Source organism: Rhinichthys klamathensis, unplaced genomic scaffold, assembly GCF_029890125.1.
Source record: "Rhinichthys klamathensis goyatoka isolate OS25496 unplaced genomic scaffold, OSU_Roscu_1.1 h1tg000109l_1, whole genome shotgun sequence".
Lineage (NCBI taxonomy): Eukaryota > Metazoa > Chordata > Actinopteri > Cypriniformes > Leuciscidae > Rhinichthys > Rhinichthys klamathensis.
Window position 1 is genome coordinate 4,343,499 of NW_026606647.1, and position 26,400 is coordinate 4,369,898.

Sequence of the window (26,400 nt, forward strand, 5' to 3'; positions counted from 1 at the left end):
CTTATTTTAATCGATGTTTTCGTTTGCTCTGTAGTTGCCAATGTTTGCCGGATGAAAACCCGTACACTTCTACAATCTATCTATGTTTATATATTTTCATGTTAATAACATATTTACCTGTGTTTATACTTACAACGTTACATTGTAAATGTGTTTTGATTTGCTGTAGAAAATACGTTGTTTTAGTGTCAAGAGAGATTCCTGTAGTTTATTTCTGGTTTCTGCACCTGTCGTTTACTTATGTACAACTACCGCCACGAGCTCAACATAAAGCACTCACACACTTTGATATTGGGAGAGAAGGGAACTTTTTAGGATTTAACATTATCTATAACAAAAACAAGTTACAAAACGCACTTTACATTTTGTTACAATGTTTAAACGCATGAAGGAAGACTTTAACACAAGACCAATCAAAAGAGAGGTTCCGCGCATGCGCGTACGTTTCCTCTTTCCTTTTACTGATGGGTGTCCGACTCTTCTCTAATCGGCTCTCTCGAACAATTCATTTCAAAGAATGCATTCTTTGATTCTTTTACGTCATGGCGTTTTGCTGCATCATGTGGTAGGCTACATGGAAAATCAAACCCATTTAGATTTAGCAAAATTTAATTTAAGTTTCAGTGTTAATAAAATCATACAATAAATTCAAAAACATACACAATACGTTTTATTTGGAGCATTCCTCCCCATCCTCAGTTCACAAAGGCTCTTACTATCAGTTACTCATCTTCTCTCGAATCTTTGAAGAGATAGTTCAACCAAAAATAAAAATGTCATAACATAATCACCCTCAAGTTGTTCAAAACCTGTATGAGTTTCTTTCTTCTGTTGAACACAAAAGAAGATATTTTAAAGAATGTTGGTAACCACCAGACAGTTGACACTGACAGACAGCACCCATTGACTTCTATATATATAGAAAATTATAGAAAATATAGAAAATAGAAAAAGAAAATTCTTACTATAACTGGGGCTTGTAATCTTGTTCAGGTTATTAACCAGCCAACCAGGGAATGTATTAATAAGACGGGACTAATATCATCCACATGCATAGATCATATTTACACCAATGTAGCTGAACTCTGTTCTAAAGCCGTATCAATTTCGATCGGCTTTAGTGATCATAATTTGGTGGGCTTATCCAGGAAAACTAAAGTTCCAAAGGCGGGGCCAAAAATTGTATATAAAAGAATGTACAAGGGCTTTTGCTGTGATTCATATGTGGAGGATGTTAGAAATATCTGTTGGTCTGATGTCATTCAACAGAAAGACCCAGATACTGCACTTGATGTATTCATGAAATTGCTGGTCCCAGTTATGGATAAACATGCACCTGTTAGGAGGCTGACTGTTAGAACTGCTGGGGCTCCTTGGGTTGATGAGGAATTAAAAGGATATATGGGTCAAAGAGAAAATGCAAGAGAAGTGGCAAAGAAGTCTGGACTGGTATATGATTGGCAAATATATTGTAAATTGAGGAATTATGTCACCAACCTGAATAGAAAGAAAAAGAAACTGTACTATGAATCCAGGATAAATTGTATAAAACATGATGGAAAAAAGCTCTGGAGAACCTTAAATAATATCATGGGTAGAAAGAGTAATTTGACCCCATCATGGATTGAAGTTGAAGGATCGTTTATAACTAAACCTGTAGACATTGCAAATTATTTTAATGACTACTTCATTGATAAAGTTGGTAAACTAAGGCAAAAAATGCCAATATCATACTGTGAGTCAACTTATTCATGCATATCAGAAGAAATAATGAATGATAAGAACTGTTCATTTAAATTTCGAGAAGTGACGAGAGAAGAAGTAAAACAAGTACTATTGTCTATTAATAATGACAAGCCACCTGGTACAGACAACCTGGATGGAAAGCTATTGAGGATGGTAGTAGACCACATTGCCACTCCCATATGTCATATCTTTAATCTTAGTCTTGAGAGGAAAGTGTGCCCACAAGTGTGGAAAGAAGCAAAGGTAATCCCCTTAGCGAAAAATGCTCGTGCTGTTTTTTCTGGCTCTAACAGTCGACCAATCAGTTTGTTACCTGCTATAAGTAAACTTTTAGAAAAAATCGTATTTAACCAGATACAAGGTTATTTCACTATGAATGAATGGTTAAGCAAATACCAGCATGCTTATGGAGAAGGACATTCAACTTGTACAGCTCTTGTACAAATGACAGATGACTGGTTAAAGTATATTGATCACCAAAATATTGTCGGAGCAGTATTATTAGATTTTAGTGCTGCCTTTGACATAATCGACCATAGTTTGTTACTAGGGAAACTCAAATGTTATGGTTTTACACCATCTGCATTAGCATGAGTAGAGAGCTACTTGACAGATAGAACACAGAAGGTGTATTTCAATGGAAGCTTCTCTGAGGTGAGGTCTGTAGCATGTGGGATTCCACAAGGGTCTTCATTAGGACCATTGCTTTTTTCTATCTTTACGAATGATCTCTCACTGGTCTGTAAAAGAGCTTCTGTGTCTATGTATGCGGATGATGTAACACTTTATATGCCTGCACCAGCTTTAGAAAACATTACTGAAGCTCTCAATAATGAGTTGCAGATGGTATTTAATTGGGTCACTGATAATAAACTTGTCTTAAATATAGCCAAGACTAAAAGTATTTTATTTGGAACTAAATGTTCATTAAAAACAAGGCCAATGTTGGATTTAGTACTAAATAATGTTGCTGTCGAGCAGGTAAATGAAACAAAGCTTCTTGGGGTAACCTTAGACTGTACTTTGTCGTGGTCAAGACATATAGAAGAAGTGGTGAAAAAGATGGGGAGAAATATATCTGTAGTTAAAAGGTGTTATTCGTTTTTAACTCCATATTTAACTAAACATGTTTTGCAGACCCTAGTGTTATCACACTTAGATTATTGCTCTGTGGTTTGGTCAGGAACTACAAAGAAGAATTTAGGGAAACTACAGAGGGTTCAGAATAGAGCTGTTCGTTTAGCCCTTTGCTGTACAATAAGGGCTAATGTTAACAAAATGCATGGCAAACTCTTCTGGTTACCGGTTGATAGGAGGTTAAAGGCATCCCTTCTTGGCTTTATAAACAAAATTAATGTATGGAAAACTCCTGACTGTTTGTATAGGCAACTTACTCTGAGTTCTAATGTTCATACATATCTCACGAGGCATGCCGTCATTGGTAAATATATTATTCCAAAATCCAGAACAAACTCAAAACAACGTACAGTGCTGTATAGAGCTATGGTTGAATGGAACTCTCTTCCAGGTCATATTTTTAAAACTCAAAATAATATTGGTTTTAAAAAACAAGTTAAGGAATTTTTTATGTTAGCTTATAGTAGTGGATAAAGCATATTGTGTGTGTGTGTGTGTGTGTGTGTGTGTGTGTGTGTGTGTGTGTGTGTGTGTGTGTGTGTGTGTGTGTGTGTGTGTGTGTGTGTGTGTGTGTGTGTGTGTGTGTGTGTGTGTGTGTGTGTGTGTGTGTGTGTGTGTGTGTGTGTGTGTGTGTGTATATGTGTGTGTGTGTGTGTGTATATGTGTGTGTGTGTATATATGAGTGTGTGTACGTATTTATATATATATATATATGTCTATATGTATATTTGTATTCCACGAGAATTTGTTTTAGTGTATGATTGTGCATTGGTTGTGTACATTTTGTAATATGTTAATATTGTATTGATTGTGTAGTGCATTTTATTCGTGTTATGTATTTTTGTGTGGACCCCAGGAAGAGTAGCGGATGCATCTTGTTGCATCAGCTAATGGGGATCCTAATAAATAAATAAATAAATAAATATATAAAAAAAAAACTATGGAAGTAAATGGGTGCCATCAGCTGAATGAGTAATATGTTATTGTTCCATGCCAAATTTCACATTCATTATAGTAAAGTCAACCATCATGCGTCTCCTTTTTTTATTGTCTTTTGAATTTTCAGGCCTGCGAACAATACATCCAAGTTATTTCATCTTCAAAGAACTTCAAAGCTTTTAAGACGATAGACGTGCTGAGCTTTTAATTTATTTTGTTTAAGCTAATATTAATAAGTAATATTTAATACTAGTAATGTTAAGTAATATTTTATTTTTATTATCTTTTTTTATTTTAAAGAATTTATCTTATAATTGGTGCATTTAATTCCTAGCTATATGTACTATAGCAGTAAAATGTATTATGGATGAATTCAGTCTAATTAATGGAAGAATTGTTCAGACCGTGTTTTGTGATCCGGTTCAACTGATTGTTTGAAAAGATCCGACTCAAAAGAACGATTCGCTCACGAGTCGGACATCGCTGCTGTGTAGGTGGGTCTGCATGGGTTCGCGTCAACCTCGCGTCTGAATTTCATGGTCGCGAGAAAATGTGAAAGTCAAAACCGTGAAATCTCTGTGACCGGACACGATGTCGAGCTGATCGCTGGAATTTAACTAGGTACTCTGAATGACTCCATAACCTCCTTTAGCCACGCGTGTTTTGCTGTGAATTATGAAGCTAATTTTGCTAAGCTATCCGGCTGGGTTTGACTGTATGAATAAGGTAATTGTCATCATGTTGTCATATCAAGAAGATCTCGCCTAATGTCGCGACTACCAAATGTTGACCCTTAAGAGATGGCTGGTTTACACTTAACGTTAGATAAAATGGACATGGGGTTTTGTACCGCTGTAAAGTTTGCTGGATCAGCTCTGCTGTATGCTCATGTTTTGCGCCTTAAAGGGATAGTTCACTTAAAAAAATTATGTCATTAAAATTCTGGCCTTATGTTGAAACAAACCTGAAATACTTCTTCCATGGACACGCATTGAGTTGCACAATGACTATCTCAGTCTTTCATTGTATTGAAATGACGGAAGAAAAAGTCACTATCAATGCTGATACCATTCGCTAGTTTAAGTCAACATGTGTAATAGGACTTCGAGCCTGCAGTGTACTGCTTCCTGTGTACTGCTCATGTCATCTTGTCAGTTATTCTGCATTACACACACACTGTCATTCTTCATTCTCCCTCAGAGCAGTGTGTGTGTTGACATGAATGAAATTTCAGATCTTGTGAGCTGTAATGTGTGTAGTAGTATTTCTTATAAAAATGGTATGAGAAAAGTTCATCCCTAACTTGGAACTTATTGGAATTTATTGACATAATTATGATACATTTTTATTTCTTGCCAGGCTCAGCAGTTGGCCAGGATTGTTCCTCTGGATTGAATCTTTGGTGCATTTATGTCAATGTGACGAGAGGAAACTCTACCAACGACACTATGGGTCAAGACAGAGGAAAGTACGATTTCTATATAGGCCTTGCTTTGGCAATAAGCTCCAGTATATTTATCGGCGGTAGTTTCATCTTAAAGAAGAAAGGACTCCTTCGACTGGCCAGGAAGGGCTCGATGCGAGCAGGTATGTTTCTTTCTGTAAGCTTTTAATCTTATGGTGTCAGAAAATCATACGCCGTTTTGCCAGAGTTTTAACTGGTATGGGTGTGAATATTTTTGAGATGTTTTATCCAGACACACCTGTTCAGTAGCTTTTGTTGTTAACTTAAAGGTGCAGCACAGTACAGATCACTTGCCACACACTTTTTATAAATCATTAACTCTGTTTCCATGACTTCACCATACTGAGATATTTAACACTTTATATGGACTCATGTCATTTATAATGACAACAAAAAATAAGTTTCATTGTTAAAAAGAAAACTATAACCAATGACTTTTCACTTTTATAAAGTTTAATTTATTCCAGTGTTGTATTCTGTAATATGATAGCATTTTTGGGTTGCTAGACAACAAACATAAGCAGCAGAACTCTTTTAACCATTTTTGTTGTATTTAAATACCTCAAGTTGATTTCAAACTTGTTTTTGCTTAAATAAGGTCTTTAAAACATGTATTGTGTTATAGTTGACTTTCAAATAAAAATAAAATTGTCATTGATAAATGAAATGAATACCAATGGCCCATCTTGAAATACATATTTTGTGTATAGAGCAGTTTGTTCCATTTCATGATCATGCTATTAATAAGTTATTTTATGTTTTTATGAAGAAATTAATCGGACATGATTAGTGTTTATTTTTTTCTTTCATAATAAATAACACACACATATATATATTTGTTGTTTTGTTTATTTTATTTAAATGAACCTAATAAATGAATTAATAAAGTATGATAATTACAAAAGAACAATCAACCGAAAATACATTTTACAGGTGTTTGTTTAATTTCTGATAATTGCACATAAATAGGTCTTTTAAAGTACCCCCTTTTTCATTTTTTACCCTTTATAGTAGGGTTGTGCCGATAGACGATAGTATTGTGTATCGACGATAGTCTGAGATATCGCCGATGGCATATGCATTTGATGATATCAATACGATAATTCATACCATTAATGTATTAAATTATTATTATTTTAAAGATAGTATTGTTATTAAATTAATATTAGGAACTACAATTAATTTGCCTTGCCTAAATTCATAACGACATCACAAAACAAAAGCACAACTGTTTTTAACTTTTATAGTAATAAGAATAAAAAAATTTTTAGCACCAAATCAGCATATTAGAATGATTTCAGAAGGATCATGTGACATTGAAGATTGGAGTTATGATGCTGAAAATTCAGCTTTGCCATCACATGAATAAATTATATTGTAACATATATTAAAATATAAAACAAATAGAATATCTTTAATTTTATTGGTTTTATTATCAAATAAGTGCAGTCTTAATAAGTAAAAGATTTTTTTTTTTCAAAAACATGAGAAAATCTTACCGAACGCAAATGTTTTAACGGTTTTAATGTTGGACCATAGAGGGTTAACGGAATACTGAGTCTCTAGTTAACGTCAATACAAACTGTGATGTCATTTACCTTTTTACTTGTAGCATTTTAGTTCTTTGACTTGGCAGTTACAAAAATAGAGAGATTATGTTTGAACCAAGTAGTGATCAATGACTTTTTTTCAGTGTTGATATCTAGAAAGTAGGGTGGCCAATACATGAAATTCAATGCAATTTAATAATTACAGAAAGTATGACTCACCAAATTGCTGACAGTAAAAAATATAGAATAATTTTGAAACATTAATCATCTTGCTTTACCAGGGCAAGGAGGTCATGCATATCTAAAAGAATGGCTTTGGTGGGCTGGCTTGTTATCAAGTAAGTGACAGAGTAAACAACTTCTATTTATCTTAAACTTGAAGCACTTGTACACATACAGCATATATTTATCATGTTTGTGTCTCAGAGTAACTCTTTTATTTCTGTGTGTTTTGACAGTGGGGGCTGGTGAAGCTGCCAATTTCGCAGCATATGCCTTTGCTCCCGCCACACTCGTCACTCCTCTCGGGGCTCTCAGTGTGCTAGTCAGGTTTGTCAATCTTTGATGAATGTCTCATGTTGATGACATGACATCCTGTTTATTGTCATGTGTAAAAAAAAAAGAATGCTACAGGAGGTGGAAAGTATTGTTGTTTTGCAGGATGTTTCTGTCGCACAACCAGAGTGTGATTCATGCTAGTGGTTAATTTTGGTGGTTTCCTTTTTTGTTTTGTAAATTAAGTACAAGCTTTAATACTAGCTGTTGCAACCATCAACTTCTCACACTGCTACATCTCTTAATGTCAAAGGTGTTATCTTCTCAAATGGACCAAAACAAGCTACATAGTCTCGTAACCTATTTTATTCACAACAAACTTCTAAAGGGGTCTCAAGTAGACTTTAAAGGCCCCCTGAAATCTAAATGAAAGTTTTTTAGCTTCTAGTATGAATATGTTAGCCTTAAGGTTATGAATAAGCTGGTGTATTCCAAAACAATGACACAATTTGTATTTAGGAGATATAAGCATTCAAAACTTACAGTCTCTCACTTGCGGTAAAATGGAGCATGGATTTTTATGACATCACCGTGGACTTCAGCTTCTCATCACATCTTCTGTCCAATCAAATGTTCTCTAGAATCTAAAGCATCGTGGACATCTGGGTTCCTACTTCGGAAAAACCTGGATATATGCATCATTTTAAACATGAGATTTCTAGACTGGGAAAAGTCTTTTTTTTTTTCTAGGAATGCTAATTTTATTGGGTCTTTTTTTTCTTTTTCTTTTAGTAAAAATAGTTTTAAAAAATCCTTACATAGTAAATCATGAAAACCTGGACAATTGTTGTGGATAAAAAAGGTTGAGAACAACTAATATAGATGGTAGTGAATATATGTGAAGGCTCATGTATGGCACATTTTTTTAATTCTGCATTTTACAAAAACAAAAAGTCAGATAATCAATATATAATAGTAATTGTCATTATTTGGTTGCACTTTATTACACTAAATGTGTACTTACAGTGTTCTTGCGTAAGAAAATACTAGGTAATACAAGGTAACTACAGGGGTTAGGTTCAGGGTTAGTACCTAGTTATTAACCAGTTATTGTAATTACTGTAGTAAGTACAGGGGGAACAGGACTGTAAAATAAAGTGCTACTCATAATTGTAGTATCAACTTTGTTCCAAAAGTACAGGTTCTTCGAGATTCCTACTTAGTACTTAAGAATTCTAAAAAAAAATATTATAGACATGACAATGTTGAGAGTGTTTATTTTTGGGCGAACTACCCTGATTAAGTTGAATGTTTGGCTGTTTTGCAGTGCGGTTTTGTCCTCGTACTTCCTGACAGAGAGGTTGAACCTGCACGGAAAGCTTGGCTGTCTGCTCAGTATCCTGGGCTCCACTACCATGGTGATACACGCACCTCAAGAGGAGGAGATGGACAGCCTGGAAGACATGGCCAAAAAACTGGTTGATCCAGGTAAACTAAGACATGTAAAGACAATGAAGGCCCTCCAGGAATGTGACTCAGCAGTGCAGATAGAAACGGCTCATGGAGATGAATTCAACTATTGCAGGGGTGCCAAACTCAGGGCCTTTCTTTCTAAATCTGTGTTCTTTTCTGTACTTGTGTCCTTGTGTTCTTGTGAAACGTCATCTTTTGTGGCCCAAGTACTGTCCCAATACACAAGTTTGCATTTTGGCAAGAACGGTTAAAAATCCCGGATGCGTTCTTGACACGCCCATTTTACCGAGGATCCATCGGATGATAACTTGTGTGACTTGACAGCAGAAATATCCCGGAAAGCATTCAATTCGGCATTCGAGGAAAGAGAGGCAGGTCAATACAGTAATTCGTTTTTCTACAATTGCGTACGCTATTTCATCACTAAATTCACTTCTGAGAACATTTGATGCGAGAAATCAACTGTGTCGATTTCAAATATTGGCATTTTTACGAAAATGTATGGCTAATCGAAAATGTGCTCAAACGTTTTCGGGAGTGAGAATCTCCATAAGCGCCTGCGGGTGTTGAGTTAGCTGGCCAGTTTGCTCACAGACTCGTGTTACCCCACCACAGTCAAGAGACCATTGCAGCCTGGCAGTTATCGTCATTAATTCTCGTTATGTTTGGGTACTGCAGACGGCGTCTGTGCGGGGGAATTATTGCGCAATACCAGCAAGAACACATCGTCTCAAACTGTCAGCAGCGTTCTGTGTGCTCGTCATCTTGTGAGTTCATTCTTCCAAGAACAACTAGCAAGAGCTTTCTCCCCAAGAACACAAGTCCGTTCTTTGCATTCTTGGTTTTGAGAAACACCCTCAGTTCCTGGAGGGTTTCTCCTCAACCCTAATTAACCCATTTAATCCCAAATTTTTTCTTGCAACTTGAGTACATCCATTTTACTCCTTAGACCTCCCTAACACTCAAACATTATGCCTTTTTTGATTTTATGTTGGTTAAGTTAGTGAAATATTAGGTTTTATACTCGGTCACAATAGTGACCGGTGGGAAACACCATAGTCAGAATTCATACAAATTCTTCAATTCGACCTATTGACACAATTCATTCCAAGACATCCAATATCTCGTTTTGTCATTTCGTGAAGGAGGCTTAGTGAGGTGAAAAGGTTATCATGTACAAAGTTACACCCTGGAGGAACTTCTACTTGTTCGGCTAGACCCCTATGGGCTAGACCATGACTTCACTTGGGCCCTGTCCTAGGCCAGTTTCAGGGAGATGTGTGTTCACTCATTCAGTGCACTGAAGATGGGCCGTACGTTGTAGAAAGGGTTGTTTGTGGTCATGTGTGGGGCAGATCAATTGGTTCTCATGAACATCTGCCCAATCCTCCAGATAGTTCACCTCTGCATCGCCATTCAATAGTCTACTTGGCAAATGGGCTGTTTCACCCTGGTACTCCCTATCTGAGCCATCACTATCACAGTCACTTTCAATTTGGGTTTGGGGGAAGGGGGTCACGTACGTCAAGAAGGTCCAGCACATTGACCGTTTCTGGGACACTCATCACTACACTGAACAAAATGATAAACGCAATACTTTTGTTCTTGCCCCCATTTTTCATGAGCTGAACTCAAAGATCTAAGACCTTTTCTATGTACACAAAAGGCCTATTTCTCTCAAATATTCTTCACAAATCTGTCTAAATCTATGTTATTGAGCACTTCTCGTTTGCCAAGATCATCCATCCCCCTCACAGGTGTGGCATGTTCAGTGTAGGATTGCCAAAACCTGCCAAGACCAGCCAATACCTCAAGTCTTACGAGCAAAATATATATGCAGGAGGATAATTCTCAAAATATATCAGTAGTAGACCCTTTAAAGATTATATGTACAAAATATAATAGTTCTATTTGTAAATTAAGATGTTTTATATACTACTTTTTGTAGTAGTCTGAGGAAGACATCTTCTAGATGTGCAAGCAGGAAGTGAACGAATCTGGTCATGTGACCTTTCACACTAGTCACATGACATTAATTGATTTTAATCAAGACAATCTATTTTGTCATTTAAAAGTTGAATTTCTTGCCCAAAGTCAATAAAAATATTTTTAGAGCTTCCAGACATAAGAAAAAAGCTGCGGTCACAATTGTGACCGGTGGGATTAAACACACCTGATTCAGCAAATCAAGTCCTTCATGGTGTATTTAAAAAAAAAAACACAGGTTTGTGTATTAAAGCAGGGTTGGATCTCAAATCTGCAGGGTTATGGCCCTCCAGGAACTGAGCTATTGTAATATTAATATGCAGACTCCATCCGTATCAGTCACACAATCGTTCAAAAGTTTAGGGGCAGTAAGATTCTTTCAATGTTGAAAAAAGAAGTTTCTTATGCCCACCAGGGCTATCTTTATTTGATCAAAAATACATAAAGTAATATTGTTAAATACCATTACAATTTATACCAGCTGTTTCCTATTTTAATATATTTTAACATTTATTCTTGTATTGGCAAAGCTGAATTTTCAGCATCATTACTCCAGTCTTCAGTGTCACATGATCCTTCAGAAATTGTTCTAATATGCTGATTTGCTGCTCAAGAAACATTTCTGATTATCAATGTTGAAAACAGTTGTGCTGCTTAATTTTGGGGGGGACATTCTTGATTTAATAGAAATTGCAAAAGAACAAAATTGATTTGAAATAGAATTTTTGTCTTTACTGTCACACCATTTAATGCAGTCTTGCGGAATTAAAAAATAATTCATTTATTTTACTGACCCCAAACTTTTGTAAGATTGTGTACGTAGTACATATTTATATTGATAAAACAAATGTTTCTTTTGAAGGTGCTGTATATAACTAATCATAATTGTCTTTTCTTCAGGCTTTGTGGTCTTTGCAACAGCTGTCATCATCATAGCTCTCATCTTCATCTTCGTATTGGGCCCACGCCACGGGCAGACCAACATCCTGGTCTACATCACTATCTGCTCCGTGATTGGTGCCCTGTCCGTCTCCTGCGTGAAGGGATTGGGCATCACCATTAAGGAGGCCATCGCTGGGAAGCCAGTGTTGCGAAAGCCTTTGGCCTGGCTTCTGCTGCTGAGCCTGATCGCTTGTGTTAGCACACAGATCAACTACCTGAACAAAGCACTGGACATCTTTAACACATCCCTGGTGACACCCATCTACTACGTGTTCTTCACCACCTCAGTGCTCTCCTGCTCTGCCATATTGTTCAAAGAATGGGAACACATGGGGGTCGATGACATCATCGGCACAATGAGCGGTTTCTTTACGATTATAGTGGGCATCTTTCTTCTGCACGCCTTTAAGGACGTTAGCATCAGCTTGGCAACACTGGCTGTGTCCATCAGGAAGGACGAGAAGAACGGGCCGGTGTCAAACGGCATCGCCGCCCACAACCACTCCAATTATGAGCTGCTACATAATGACGTCACGGAGGACTTTGACGACAGAGAGTTAGGGTTGCCTTTCGACAGCGTCTCCAGGAGAAACGGCACCATGACCATCTCTTAGGTTCAAGGAGGAACCAATATGCAGTAGTTCGTCTATGAAAATGTTTGGCTGCTCTATGGACTTAGCATTTTTCTTTCCTTTTCAGATGAGATAAAACCTAAGACAATCAACTCAAAGCAAAAAAAAAAAAAAAAAAACGTCAAAAAAGATGGACCAATAGATTGTACTAAGGGTTTTCATTGCCTCTTTTTGTTGTTTTTTTTGTTTTAAACTAGGCTACATGGTAAGCATCATCTCATTCCTCATGTAGCACTGTAAATATACAACTGTACGTTTTTAAGAGACTTTTGTTATATTTAATGAACAGATGCACTGAGTTCCTTTCTACAAAATTGGTAGTTGCTTTGACTTTATAATAAAGACATCCAAAAGGAATGAGTCCATCTCAATTTATTAGTGTCTAAATCTAATTTAAAGGATTGTTGGCCGAAATTTTTTTTTTCCGGAAATGTTTTTTTTTTCCCCAACCAAAAATGTACCCCAAAAAAGCAGTCTTCTAAAATCATGTTTCTCACAAGCAGCCAGTGTTTTTTTGCAAAAGTACTTTGACAAAAAAATCCTTTTAAGTTTGGTTAATATGTCATATTCATAATGTTTTAGCCCATTGTACTGACAAAAATGGCATCTAATTTTAGTCAACGAATTCACAATTAAACCAAGTGTTCAAACATGGCTCGACATTTTACAAAACAACTTAAGTGAAAATCTGAGTGCCTGAATAGCATTGTATTGAGTACGGTATTTTATTAATATAATTTTGTGAATTCTTTGTGTAGTAGTTTTTAATCTGTATCCAGTGCATATTCATATGGTCACACAGTCTTACTAGCACGCAACTTAGTACAAGTTGGTTTCATTTGTACATATGCAAGCTGTAATATTACATTTATATTGTTTGTATGTACATATCGGATGCGTTTTTGGGTGAGAATTAACCCACTAGCAAAGCGCTTCCGTTTACCAGTGTTATCTTGTGGTGTTATTTTCTCATGTTTTTGTCAGTAAAAGATTAACATTACACACAGCTACCTTCAGATTATGAATAGTATCAACCCGATCAACTCTCCTGGGGGAGAGACCCCACTGTCCTGCAAAATGTATCCTTTACTTCCCATCTATTTCAACACGCATCCTGAAGATTTTGATTATCTGGTTCAGGGCTTCTGGCAGAGACTTTTATATAGTGCTTTTTTCCCCCCTTTTTCATGTTTGGAGCACTGAGTGAGTTAATGACGATTTGTATTTTGTGTGTGAACTAGTCCTTTAACCCACTTATCTTTTTTTGTAAAGAGCGAGCCAGGTAAACCAAGTTTGATACATATTTATTGAATTAAAATCTGATTACATAATTCAAATACTAAAAGGCACGTTTATAGAGAATAAAAACTTGGTTACGCTTAAAGGGATAGTTCACCCCAAAATTTGAATTGTCATCGTTTACTCACCCTCATGTTATTCCAAACCTGTATGAGTTTCTTTCTTCTGTTGAACACAAAGGAAGATATTTGAGGAATATGCAAGTCAATGGCTACCATCAACTATTTGTTTACCCATATTCCTCAAATATCTTCCTTTGTGTTCAACAGAAGAAAGAAACTCATACAGGTTTGGAATGACATTGACAATTTTCATTTTTGGGTGAACTGTCCCTTTAAAGTTTTATTCAGGATAATAGAAGAAAAAAAAAAACCTTGCATGCAATCATTCAACAACACCACATAGAAAATATACCACGGGTCTTTCACCACAGCAAAAGCTTAAATAATCAGTTGATAAAACCCATTTGGCCATTTTCCAACCCTTTCCCACTGCTTCCCCCAAGTATAAAACATGAAAATGAGTAGGGCTGTGCTACCATTAACATATAAAAGATAAGTCATTTATCTATAATAAGGCACGAGTGTGTGTACAAAAAAAATCAACCTGAAATACACTAAGTAAAACTGTTTGTCTACATCATCTTAAAACATATTAGCCTAATTTACCAAAGCCTGAGACATGTGCAAAACCAATAATGGTACAATTGATTGGTGCAAACCAAATCTCTCAACTAATCGCAAGGCAACTTACTGGCTCCGTGAACACTACAGGCTGGCATGAGAAAGGCTTCCTTAAGTAGAATGTGACAGTGAAACTGGTCCTAAACTTGTCGCTAAATATGTTTCCCTCAACCATCTCTTCCACTTCTAATTGGTGCAAATGTACGGCAATCTCAGTTACTGGCCAATGACTGATGGATCGGAGGCTGAAAGCAACGGACATGTTCTACTGGCATGTTCTCTCCATCCCCAGACTTCAGGTACTTGTTCAAAATGGCAAAGATTTCATCATTCAAAATCTGGAACTTGCGAATTCGTTCACCCATTTTCTTTAGAGGCTAAAGTAGGAGGGAAACAAATGGATTAGTTGGTGTCTTGATTGCATGAAAAATACACCAAACTCACTAAGAAAAACTCACCACACTCTTGATGATCTCATCTTTGCCGTCATGTTTCTGCACCTTCAGGAGATGGTAGCTGAAGTCCAGGATATCAAAGCGTCTGTGCTGACCGAGTAATGTGATAATCATGCAACCGGCCCAGTTCAAACCATCTCCAAAACACTGCCTAGAAGAGGATCAAAATCTTTTAAAAAGCTCAAAATCTTAATTTTGTAAACAGCCGGTGATCAGTTTCCACTCACTCGACGGTGAACTCGTGAGCTCCCACCGGGATGCAGTACACAAACTGCATGGCGCTCCACAACCTGTGAAACTCCACGCACTCGTCCACGTGCATCACGCCGTTGCTGGGCAATGGCCCGCGCCAGATCGGGTCGTCCAGGTAACCACGGACGCGAGTCAGAATGACCTCGAACATGGAGAGACCGCAGCACAGGCGCTCTTTAGTCAGCAGGTCACCCTCACGGGCGATGGCAATTTGCTGATGAGATGATTGTACAGGGTATTGATTAAAATCGGACCAGCATGGCTCACTTAAGTCCGCATCAAGACATTGCAGCTCCTGACTTCAAAGACTTTACTACTAATTTAAACAAGTCAAATATAGATGCAAACAACAAATATTATTTATACATTTTGACCAGTATGTGGCACTGTGACAACATTTAAATGGTATTGTGACAATTCTGACAATGACTCATTTATGTTCAAATACTGTTTGGCGTGTCTTTGACAGGAACTATTAAAGTGGTCTGAGATCAAACACCAAACATTTATTTGTAATCATCTTGTACTTAAAGACTTTTTTTTTTTTTTTTCACTTTTACAACTTCCTAAACATTCAATATAACGATGGAAGTAGATTTCCGCCAAATAAGGAAATAATTTTGTTTTAGTAAATCTTATGACATAAGTTATAACTAAAAAAAGTGATGTAACGTGGTAACCCATACATGGAATTTGTCCTCCGCATTTAACCCATCCAAGTTAGTGCATACCTATTAGGAGCAGTAAGTAGCAAACACACACACACAGCAGTGGGCAGCCATTCACTGCGGCGCCCGTGGAGTGATTAGGGGTTAGGCACCTCAGTCGTGGGTATTGAGGGTGGAATAGAGCGCTGTTTATTCAATCCCACACCTACATTTGCTTGCCTGTATTGAGAATCGAACCGGCAAACTTTGGGTTACAAGTCTGACTCTCTAACCATTATGTCAGGACTGCTTTTTTATTTTATTATTATTGACAAAGTCGACATTATGAGATACTTAAGTCAAACTTTTTATATCATATTTATGACTATGAGATAAAAAGTCACTTGTGACCAAGTCAAAATTGAGTCAAAATACATTGACTTATACATACCAAGTCAATTAAGACGAGTTGAAATTTTGTAAATTTCAAATTTATTTGTCATAATTGTCAATTTCCTTTTTTTGTTTTTTTATCCAAAAAGCACAAGTTACCAAAGCATGTGGCAGGAATGGGTTTTGGACTTTGAAAAGACTTTTGGCACAGAAGCAACGTAAAAAGCAAGCAAGAGATCGGTTACTAATGCCCTTGTACTAGAAATACTAATTAATATAACGAAAAGTGACCTATAATAGCGGTGTTAGAAGGATGAAGTACTACTAATTTCCTCAAGTAACCTTTAGCTAGAAATCACCATTTATATTTGAAATTAATCAATTTGCCCATTACCACTGACACAACACAACAATCTGGAAGGCTCTGGAATGCGATCAAAGCAGCAGTTAAGTGTGTAATTGGAGATGCTAATGACAATAAGTAGATGTGTGTGCTGGAGGTGGTAAAGCAGCAGAGCACGACTAAAGCGGCTGTCGGTGCAGTGATGTTTCACCCACCTGAGGGGTTCCCAGACGCTCGATCAGAGGCACCAAATGCAGTGCTGTGTATTTGGCCTCCAAACGCTTCATCTTTGCATCCAGACGCTCACCTTCTGCACAAGTGTGGGATGTAGAGAGATTATTGGATATGTTTGAGGAACTTCTTACATGAAGCATGCTAAAAATACTGAATATCCTCAGGAAACACACATAAACATGAGCTTACCTTTAACGTGAACTCTTGGCAAGATGTTCTGGAAGGGCGCTGCATGCAACAAGTCACACACCTCCTCTTGAGACTACACGAAAGCAGAACTAATTTCAGAAACGATGGTTTTTAAAGCCCATTGCTGCTTTGACACATGCATGCATAATCAGTTTTGGTGCATTAATTTAGCTCTCAATATGTGTGTTATTCATAACACACAAACTAAAGATAATTTGTCTTGATAATTATACAACTTGAAAATGTTAAAAATGTAGTTTATATAGAAATTAACCGAGAAACAGAAATCAAACATTAACCATAAACATGAATACATGCTGTAAAAGTATAGTTCATTAACATTTCATGGTAGCTATTGTAATGTTAGTGTATATAACATATTTTTTATGATATTCATCTCTAAAAATAAACAAAAGCTACTTTCAAGGAAACATAGCCGAGCATGCTGAAGGAGTAACCATTAGTAAATGAGTGATACAAGCAAAAGAGATTAATATTTCATATAAATAATATTATGCATTTAGATAAATATTCTTCTATTTAGCCGTTCAAGAAATAATGACTACCCTCACAAAAAAAAGAAAGAAAAAAAGGCACGTCATGTCAAAAAGGTGTTAAACAGCCTGTCCGATGAAGCCTTTTTGAAATCCTTGGCACAGATTTCTATGGTAACCAGGTTCCAGTAGATGGAGCCATGCAGTCACACCACTGACAGGAGCCGTTCAAATGAGGCTGTTGGCATTTAAATGAAAATGCAGAGAATTACAGCCGACGGACCTGATCGCTCTGACCTTGCCATCAGGCAGAGCAGGACGTTTCACACAGGCATAGAGACTTTCTCCAGCAAATCTATATTTTAACAGAGAGCCCTTGATTGCTGACACTATATAATTAAGATTAATTGTGGTGGAAGACAGAATCTCTCTGAGTAACTTTCATAACTGTGACTAATGGTTGACAATTAAACAGCAGCTTATCACATCTGTGAAAAGCCTCTCGAGTGTCTGGGTGAACGGCAGACATTCTCAACCGTGCTGGACTGATGTTTTTTGTGTGTGTGTGTGTTTTTTCTTATAGAACCCTTTTAGATTTCAGATAAGCTTCATTATTGGTTTATTATTATCATTCATTTTTGACAATACAATGTAGAATCGAAGGGGCACACAAGGACAAAACATGTTATACTGCACTTAAAAGCCGCTGAATTATTGTAAAATTATTAGACATAGTGTTGGATCTCACATTACTGAAACATATCTAGGTGTTAAATTGGGACTTCAGGGAATTCATATTATGACAAAAATATCACTAAGTAGCACCTAAATATACAATTTATCTCATCCATAAATACATTTTAACCTAAAGTTGGAGATGTCAACTACCCCAATAAAAAGAAAATATGTCGCTGAAGTCTAGCTGATGTCAGCCTTTGCCAAATGTTATTTATACTGTCTTCACATGCAATCGGAAATGTCCTACTTCCCACTTCTGAAGTCGTGATTAAAGAACAGGGATCATGGAGGACACCAGGATTCTTCTTGCCTTTTTATTGGGAAAATCTTATAAAAGCCGAAATTATATTTAGCATACTATTAACATATACATATTAACACTCACCACGCTATCTAGATAGTCTGCTTGCTGACGATTCTGATACAGAATAAAGAATACCAGTCACAGCCGCAATCGTTCTCCCCTCCGCCATTTTTAAAGTTTGTCAGACCTAACTCGGGAACTTGGGCATCAAAATTATCCCAGCGCTTCCCAGTGCTTAATATGACTCAAGAGGCCATTCATGTCCAATCTTTAACAAGGAAACTCGTATTTAAGATAATTCCAATAGCACGTGAAGGCAGCATTACTTCCCTATTTGTGCCCTAAAGGCGCTTTACTCATTAGCAAATTACAAATCAACCCAAACACATTAAGAGCGGTGGAACAGACATTCAAAGTTTGCAAGCAGCCAAATGGCCTGTCTTTGGGGACACAAACATTTCATTTTTAAAACATTGTAGATATAAAAAGGTGTCAAAAGTGTGAGATAATTCATCACTTTTGATTATAGTGAATTGTTACCATTCAGACTTTGAAAAGAACAGAAAATAAGCAGCAAATTCGATGCTTATTTGCGATGCGACATAATAACTATAACAGCAAGATCATATTAGTTGTGCTTTTAAAGTGAAAGTGTTCATTTTTCCTATAGAACCCTTTTAGATTTCAGATAAGCTCATTCAGGCAGGGTGATCTGTATCCTGTAAATAATAGACATTTTATCAAATGTGCACTGCTTTCATGTAAAGTATGAAATAAACCGTACTCTGTAAGACCATTATCTTATACCGAGCATTGTTATAGGGGCTGGTTGTTCAAAAGAAAAAGAAAAAGAAAAAGGAGAAAGGTGAAATTGAAGTTGATCTGAGTCTTAAAAGGGTTGAACACTGACATGGACAAATTGACAGTGCTGCCACATGCAACACAACTGCAGATGTGTTCCCATGACAACAGTGTGTCAAAGTCAGACATCGTAAACACTGAACAGGTGGCAGACTAAATGGATGTCACCTGTGCTAGATATATATTCCTTTTTCCTATCATGGGTTCGTGAATAATTCCCAAGTAAAATGTAGAGACTCATTCATGATTGAAGACTTTAGTGAAGCTATGTCTCATGTCATGTGTCACTCATCTCAGCACAAAGAAGAGAATATAAAAGAAACCAAATCACAAATGAAGGTGCTAATTAGTTACGCTCTCTACTCCTCACTCTTTACTGTAAGAAAAATATGTCAAAACCACATTATCAATTTACTGAAAAAGATATTTTTGGTGATGGAATGTGTGATAACTGACCCTTTGCATAGCTTGAAAGTGGTCAAAAAAATGTGCTGAAAGTGGTAAAAAAAAATGTATATATATTATTTGGGATGAAATGTCTTCTTAAAGAAAAGATGATGGCAAAGTAGGATTAGTCAGTAACATTTTCAAGGCAGGGTTTAGCGATGTGGTGAGGACAACTTTCTGTAGTATGGTGTGAGTGGCCAGAGATGAAGTTGTGACAGCAGAATTGTATCATACCAAGCTCTGTTCACTCAGAAGGCAGAAGAGCAACGCATTTCCAACTTCCCTCAGGTTCTGGAAGCACACGGTCTTCAGCTCAGCATACTCCACAATGTCTTTCAACTGGTGGTGAAAGAACTCCAGAATTCCTGCATCCAGAAGACAAAATCATGCATTACAGTAATGACAGCCTCATTTTGTCTTAGGAAACGTTGAAGTATCTTAAAAAGTATTCCTATAGGCCTAATTTTGCACAATTTATATTAATAGAGCACATTCCTATATATATATATATATTAGAGCTGTCAACGTTAATGCGTTAACACCTGATTAATTCAAAATCTTTAACGCGTTAAAACTATTTAACACAACTAACGCAAGTAAATTACTCAAGCACGCGAAATTACGAATTGCCACATTCTGTTTCTTCATTAAAAGTGGTGTGTTTATGGCCCTCAATGTCCAAATCAGTCAAATCCTGTAACGCGAGTGTTGTAAAAAGCAGTCCACTGCGGGACAGGCAGCACGTGCTTGATATTAAAAAGAATTATAAAAGCTGCATATTAACTTGTGAAAGAGTACTCGCGCTGTTCCTCAGAGGGCTTTCTGTGTGCGTGCTCAGAGATGGAGCAAAACACGGACAAGAAAAGTATTGGCTACCTACTTCGGGCATCGGATACGCGTCTAAACAGTCAAATGCACACAAAAAATGGCAAGTATTCTCGTAAACAAAGTTTATTGTTAATCAAAAAAAAAAAAAAAATTTAATCACCCACTGCTCTTGACTAAATAACTTCAGAATCCGTGTAGGTCTATATTTAACTCCTGGAGTGAAGACAGAGCAGTGTTGTACATTGTTTTGTTGAATAGAAAAATAAGCTGACCTTACATGTCAGAATAAGTTGTGCTATGTCTTAGTTTTGGAAATGACTAAAATTGTCCAATCTGAAAGTTTAATTTGCTGTATAAATCAAATGATGAAAAAGTGTTAAGTGTTAAGATAAATGGTGTATGCTCAATTTCATGATATGAGTGTGATAAATCACGATTAAAAATGTGAATCTATTGGCAGCCCTAATATATACACTCACCGGCCACTTTATTAGGTACCCCATGCTAGTAACGGGTTGGACCCCCTTTTGCCTTCAGAACTGCCTCAATTCTTCGTGGCATAGATTCAACAAGGTGCTGGAAGCATTCCTCAGGGAGTTTGGTCCATATTGACATGATGGCATCACACAGTTGCCGCAGATTTGTCGGCTGCACATCCATGATGCGAATCTCCCGTTCCACCACATCCCAAAGATGCTCTATTGGGTTGAGATCTGGTGACTGTGGAGGCCATTTTAGTACAGTGAACTCATTGTCATGTTCAAGAAACCAATTTGAAATGATTAGAGCTTTGTGACATGGTGGAAGTAGCCATCAGAGGATGGGTACATGGTGGCCATAAAGGGATGGACATGGTCAGAAACAATGCTCAGGTAGGCCGTGGCATTTAAACGATGCCCAATTGGCACTAAGGCGCCTAAAGTGTGCCAGGAAAACATCCCCCACACCATTACACCACCACCACCAGCCTGCACAGTGGTAACAAGGCATGATGGTTCCATGTTCTCATTCTGTTTACGCCAAATTCTGACTCTAACATCTGAATGTCTCAACAGAAATCGAGACTCATCAGACCAGGCAACATTTTTCCAGTCTTCAACTGTTCAATTTTGGTGAGCTCTTGCAAATTGTAGCCTCTTTTTCCTATTTGTAGTGGAGATGAGTGGTACCCGGTGGAGTCTTCTGCTGTTGTAGCCCATCCGCCTCAAGGTTGTGCGTGTTGTGGCTTCACAAATGCTTTGCTGCATACCTCGGTTGTAACGAGTGGTTATTTCAGTCACTGTTGCCCTTCTATCAGCTCGAACCAATCTGGCCATTCTCCTCTGACCTCTGGCATCAACAAGGCATTTCCGCCCACAGAACTGCCGCTCACTGGATGTTTTTTCTTTTTCGGACCATTCTCTGTAAACCCTAGAGATGGTTGTGCGTGAAAATCCCAGTAGATTAGCAGTTTCTGAAATACTCAGACCAGCCCTTCTGGCACCAACAATCATGCCACGTTCAAAGTCACTCAAATCTACTTTCTTCCCCATACTGATGCTCGGTTTGAACTGCAGGAGATTGTCTTGACCATGTCTACATGCCTAAATGCACTGAGTTGCCGCCATGTGATTGGCTGCTTAGAAATTAAGTGTTAACGAGCAGTTGGACAGGTGTACCTAATAAAGTGGCCGGTGAGTGTATATGTGTGTGTGTGTGTTCAATACTGATTTCTGCATCCAAATTCTGTGGTTTCATCCCCATATATTTAATCTTAAAAATTTCTGAAGAGCCACAACAATCTATAGTGACTGTTTTTAAGTTTACTTCCTTTTACTTCTTTACTGTTTCTTTCATTTTGCCAGTTCCTGCCAAGAATCCAAGAATAAGTTTTAATCTTACAAGCAGAAGCTTTTAACTACATAAACAGACCATTTGCCGTGTTTATACCCTCTGCTTTTCTCTCTGTCTCTACTCCACCCACTTTGTTTCATTTTTTTCTCCAGGGTGTCTGAAAGGACACAATCAGACAGTCATGATTTCAGCATGGAGTGTACCCTCTCAGTATAGTCACCCGGAATGTAATAAACAAAGAGAGAGGGAAAGATGGCGAGAGGCAATTACCAAACCGTCTCAAATCAAGAGTCTGACTACGTCTTTTTTTAAAAACAGCATCTGTTACGCAAGCTCTGCTTGCACCAATGTGTGAATGACACTACAGACTACCAATCTGCTCAACAGCACAGTTGGACTTACCAAAGCTTAATAATGTAGTGCTTATCTTCTACTTGGTAATATTTACACAGGGTCAAAGTTCCTCTCTTGGGTCAGAAAATAAAAGGCTTGTTTAAGAATGTGATTTTCACCTGGCGAGCCATACTCGTGGCGAGGCAGACGGCATATCTTGGGCATCACTTCCATCAGGGTCCTCACATATTGCAGGATTGTGCCCTGAAGCTGCATCGGAAAGAACAAGACGACGAGGTGATTTCAGCACAAATGTTTGCTAATACCAACACATCCTGAAAAAGACATTCTTTATCCTTTAAGACAGATTGGTGGTGCAAAAAGTTAACTTTAACAATGATCTGATTAAATTAAGATTCTTTAAAAATGATGTGATGCATCATGAGATTAGAAATTTGGTATACACCGTATCATTGCATGCAATCCTGGGAATCGAACCCATGAACTTGCTTGTTGCTAGCACCAAACTAATTTCTTTTAGAGCTGCTGTACAGCCCAAATGAACTGTTTGCATCATTGAATCATTTTCCTGTTATCACTGTAAAGCTGCTTTAAAACAATCTGTATTGTATAAAGCGCTATATAAATAAAGGTGACTTGATATGTTCTACAGTTTAAAACCACTCAAAATAACGCATCACTTCGAAGGCTCTAGTAGGAACGTGGTCGGACATAAATACAAAATACAACATGCACATTTGAGCGCAGCAGATTAAAAATCCGTCTTGCAAAAGCCCTCAGATCTCATACACAAACTTCAATTTGAATGCTCGTGCACGTACCAGGCTTTTGACGACCTTTAACAGCTCTTCCATCACCACAGCTATTCCCTGGTATCCCAGAAGTCTGCAAATAGCCTTAATATGCGGAGGTCCCAGGAAGTTCCGGTAGAGGCTGTATATGCTACTGTATGCCAAATTCAAGGCCTGAATCATCATAAAAAAGAAAAGAGAGCATGATATGGAATGCATGGAGCAAAACTGAAGAGTTTATGTTGAGGCATAGTTTAATTTGTTAATTACAACTCTTTATATGTCTATGTAAAAAAAGTAATAGCAGAAGAGTAACTGTTACAAAATTAAATAATTAATAAAGTCTCCTGCCTTAGTTAATTATAGAGAAAAACAATCTGATCACTGTAGCTCATACCCAACAACACAGCTCAGAACCAGCTGTGGCTTTGAATATTCGTCAAAAAGAGAAAATGTAAACATTACCAAAGTGCTGTCAAACTAACAAAGGGTGTGTGTATTTATATATTTAAATCATGACAACTTATGAAATAGTTTTAGCATGTTAATGAATATGACGATGTTCTACTGCTGTTTATTATTACAGCTGCTACAGAGCAAGTATGGACTTGCCACTGCCAATAGATACAGAGTGTATGCTGTGAGCATGTAAGGTATGCTGCTGCTGCATGAATAGACACAAATCCCATAGAAGTAGATCTAGACAGGTACAGCAAACACTGAACCAGACTATTTGAATAATAAGCAAGCAATCTCATTGGCTGCAGAATCAGCAGAGGCCAATGAGCTTTCTCCATATGTTAATGACGTGATTGCTTGCAGATTGCATGTAAAGGACCTACTATTAGCCTGCGCCTCTAGAGTCATGACTGAACTATATATATATACATATGTATATACATACATACACGCATACAGAAACAATCACACACACTAAATGAATCTCATCATTTATTCAAAATTGTCTCTGAAGGACTAGACCTATTAAACTAAACATTTTTTACAACATGCCAATGAATTTTTTGAAGATTCCTTTGTTTATTGGTGTCGCGTTACTAAAATTAAAATTTAACAGTTTTTAAACAGCAAATTTTTTTTTATAAAAATAAATAATTGGAAAGAAACAAGTTCCTTTTGTTTCTCTAATTAGCAAACAGTACTTTTATGTTGACCGATTAAAGATTTATCACCAATGCAGGAGCATGCATGTCCGTAGGTGTTGTGGCAGTGAGTCAGAGGAGACAGGTCGCCAGTCTGAGGGAGTAATTGAAAGCACAGTGGGGGAGGAAAAAAGCTGTGTGTTCCTCCAATAATTGAGGGAAAAATGATGCGTAAGAGACAGAGGACAAGCAAGAGAGTTCACGCTCTCCCAGCTGTAATTCTGTTTAAAATGCAGTCTACGCAAAACATTGATGTGTCGTCTCCCCCCTCCCCACTGCACGCTCTCTCTGCTTTATGTACCGTCTGCTGCTCTAATCAGAAAGAGGAGCTTTTCTGTGCAGCAGTGTGGATGTGGAGCCCTTTCTGAAGCAGACTTGAGCCATGCCAAAGAGAAAGCTACAGGTCATACACTCTCACGCTTCAGGGGGATTCTGTCTGCAACAGCGAGACGATCGGTCTATGAAGTGACTCCTCTTATCTCTTACGGTAGGATTTTTGCTCCTTTACCTCTCAATATCAGTTTTCCCAGACACACCTGTGTCTCTGTTAGACTCCCAAAGATTTTTTTAAAAGTGTAGATTACCTGTAAAGAATGGTAAAAGACCAATTTAAGTACTGTCTGAAAATACAACTAAAGATAAATCTTTAGCAGCTATGCAGATCTGAAACAGATTGAAAAGAGTGACAGGTGCATAGAGCGAGGGAATATACATTCTGTTTTTTGTCTGAATGTTATTGACAGTGTGCTTCTGGAAGATCAAAATGATTAGTGTTCAAGCTTTCACACAGTGCTGACTGCCGAGTAATTACAGTGTGAATGTGTAGCATAAAGGTTCACCACCACTCATCCACACAAGTCCAATGTGGTGATTTATTGATTGAGTTTATGGGCTTCAAACAAACTAAATCCATGAGCAGCAAGAGAAACAAAACATGCCAACTATTATGAACAAACTAATTCACATTTTAAGCCAAAGATAAATATCCTGAGATCTCTGTCTGCTTTCTGAGAGTTGAAGCAAGGGGATATAAGAAATAAATACAAATTTACAAATATAGAAATGAAGAATTTAAATAAAATAACCATGAATCAGTGTTTGAACATGCATAATCAATGGCCTGTCTTAAAACAGTGGACACTAAATAAATATATAGTTTATTTGTTAAACCATGACATTTATATAATTTTAACCTCAAAGCTATATTTATTGTGCTGTAATGCCATTCAATTATAATGACTCGAGAGAATCCCTTAAGAACTTCTCTCTTGGCAAGGGGATATATGGATGTTACGTCAATTGGAAATTCACATAATCCTGCTTTAGATACCTTGATACATAGTTTTGGAGAGGGAAAAAAAATTAGATACAATGTAATCAAGGCGGATAAAAAAAAAAAAAAAAAAAAAAAAAACTCTTGTACTCAATAACCTAATGCTTTTTCCCACTAGATAAATCTGCTTTATCTAACACCATGCTAGTGCAGGGCAATTGTACTTGAATGAAAGAGAAAACTGAAATGACAAAAGAGGATAGAACCATAACAAAAGCCATCTTGTGTTACCTACTCAACCATTTTCAATGTTAATTATCACAATATGAAAGACAAGTTAGACAGAAAAGAACAGAAAGAACAGAAAAAAAGCTACAATTGCCACTGCAAAACAAACAAACACTGCAATTGGCTAAAAATCCGTTCTCAACCATCAGTTATAATCAATGTTACTGAT

General features: G+C 37.2%; 2 protein-coding genes across 5 annotated transcripts in view; one reads left to right on the top strand and one right to left on the bottom strand.

The window, feature by feature from the left end:
* The first annotated feature begins 4,284 nt into the window (after nt 1–4,284).
* On the top strand, nt 4,285–12,650 carry nipa2 (NIPA magnesium transporter 2). 3 transcript variants are annotated; one of them, XM_056253966.1, is made up of 6 exons: nt 4,285–4,443; nt 5,182–5,409; nt 7,119–7,175; nt 7,296–7,386; nt 8,660–8,820; nt 11,692–12,650. In XM_056253966.1, exons 2-6 carry the CDS (start codon nt 5,271–5,273, stop codon nt 12,345–12,347), a joined length of 1,104 nt encoding a protein of 367 aa, XP_056109941.1. In that variant the 5' UTR covers nt 4,285–4,443; nt 5,182–5,270; the 3' UTR covers nt 12,348–12,650. The 3 variants fall into 3 exon arrangements, with proteins under 3 accessions (XP_056109941.1, XP_056109942.1, XP_056109938.1); XM_056253967.1 differs by having other exon boundaries at nt 4,289–4,548; XM_056253963.1 differs by lacking the exon at nt 4,285–4,443 and adding an exon at nt 5,012–5,101.
* A 1,554-nt stretch (nt 12,651–14,204) lies between these two features.
* The window catches only part of cyfip1 (cytoplasmic FMR1 interacting protein 1), a 38,597-nt gene continuing 26,401 nt past the window's right edge, over nt 14,205–26,400 (bottom strand). For both annotated transcript variants that reach the window (XM_056253969.1, XM_056253968.1), the window contains exons 24-31: nt 23,541–23,684; nt 22,878–22,968; nt 19,939–20,069; nt 16,861–16,933; nt 16,653–16,747; nt 15,030–15,268; nt 14,806–14,953; nt 14,205–14,724 (exon numbers count right to left, since the gene is read on the bottom strand). In XM_056253969.1, the coding sequence (XP_056109944.1) occupies nt 14,560–14,724; nt 14,806–14,953; nt 15,030–15,268; nt 16,653–16,747; nt 16,861–16,933; nt 19,939–20,069; nt 22,878–22,968; nt 23,541–23,684 (1,086 nt within the window). In that variant the 3' untranslated portion in view covers nt 14,205–14,559. The remainder of the gene's footprint in view (nt 14,725–14,805; nt 14,954–15,029; nt 15,269–16,652; nt 16,748–16,860; nt 16,934–19,938; nt 20,070–22,877; nt 22,969–23,540; nt 23,685–26,400) is intronic.

What these genes read in the sequence shown, in the direction of transcription:
- nipa2 (XM_056253963.1), top strand. Translation starts at nt 5,041, where the DNA reads ATGAATGAAATTTCAGATCTTGTGAGCTGTAATGTGTGTAGTAGTATT. An exon ending in TAGTATTTCTTATAAAAATG is followed by an intron (nt 5,102 to 5,181) that starts GTATGAGAAAAG and finishes ATTTCTTGCCAG; the next exon opens with GCTCAGCAGTTGGCCAGGAT. An exon ending in GTGGGCTGGCTTGTTATCAA is followed by an intron (nt 7,176 to 7,295) that starts GTAAGTGACAGA and finishes GTGTTTTGACAG; the next exon opens with TGGGGGCTGGTGAAGCTGCC.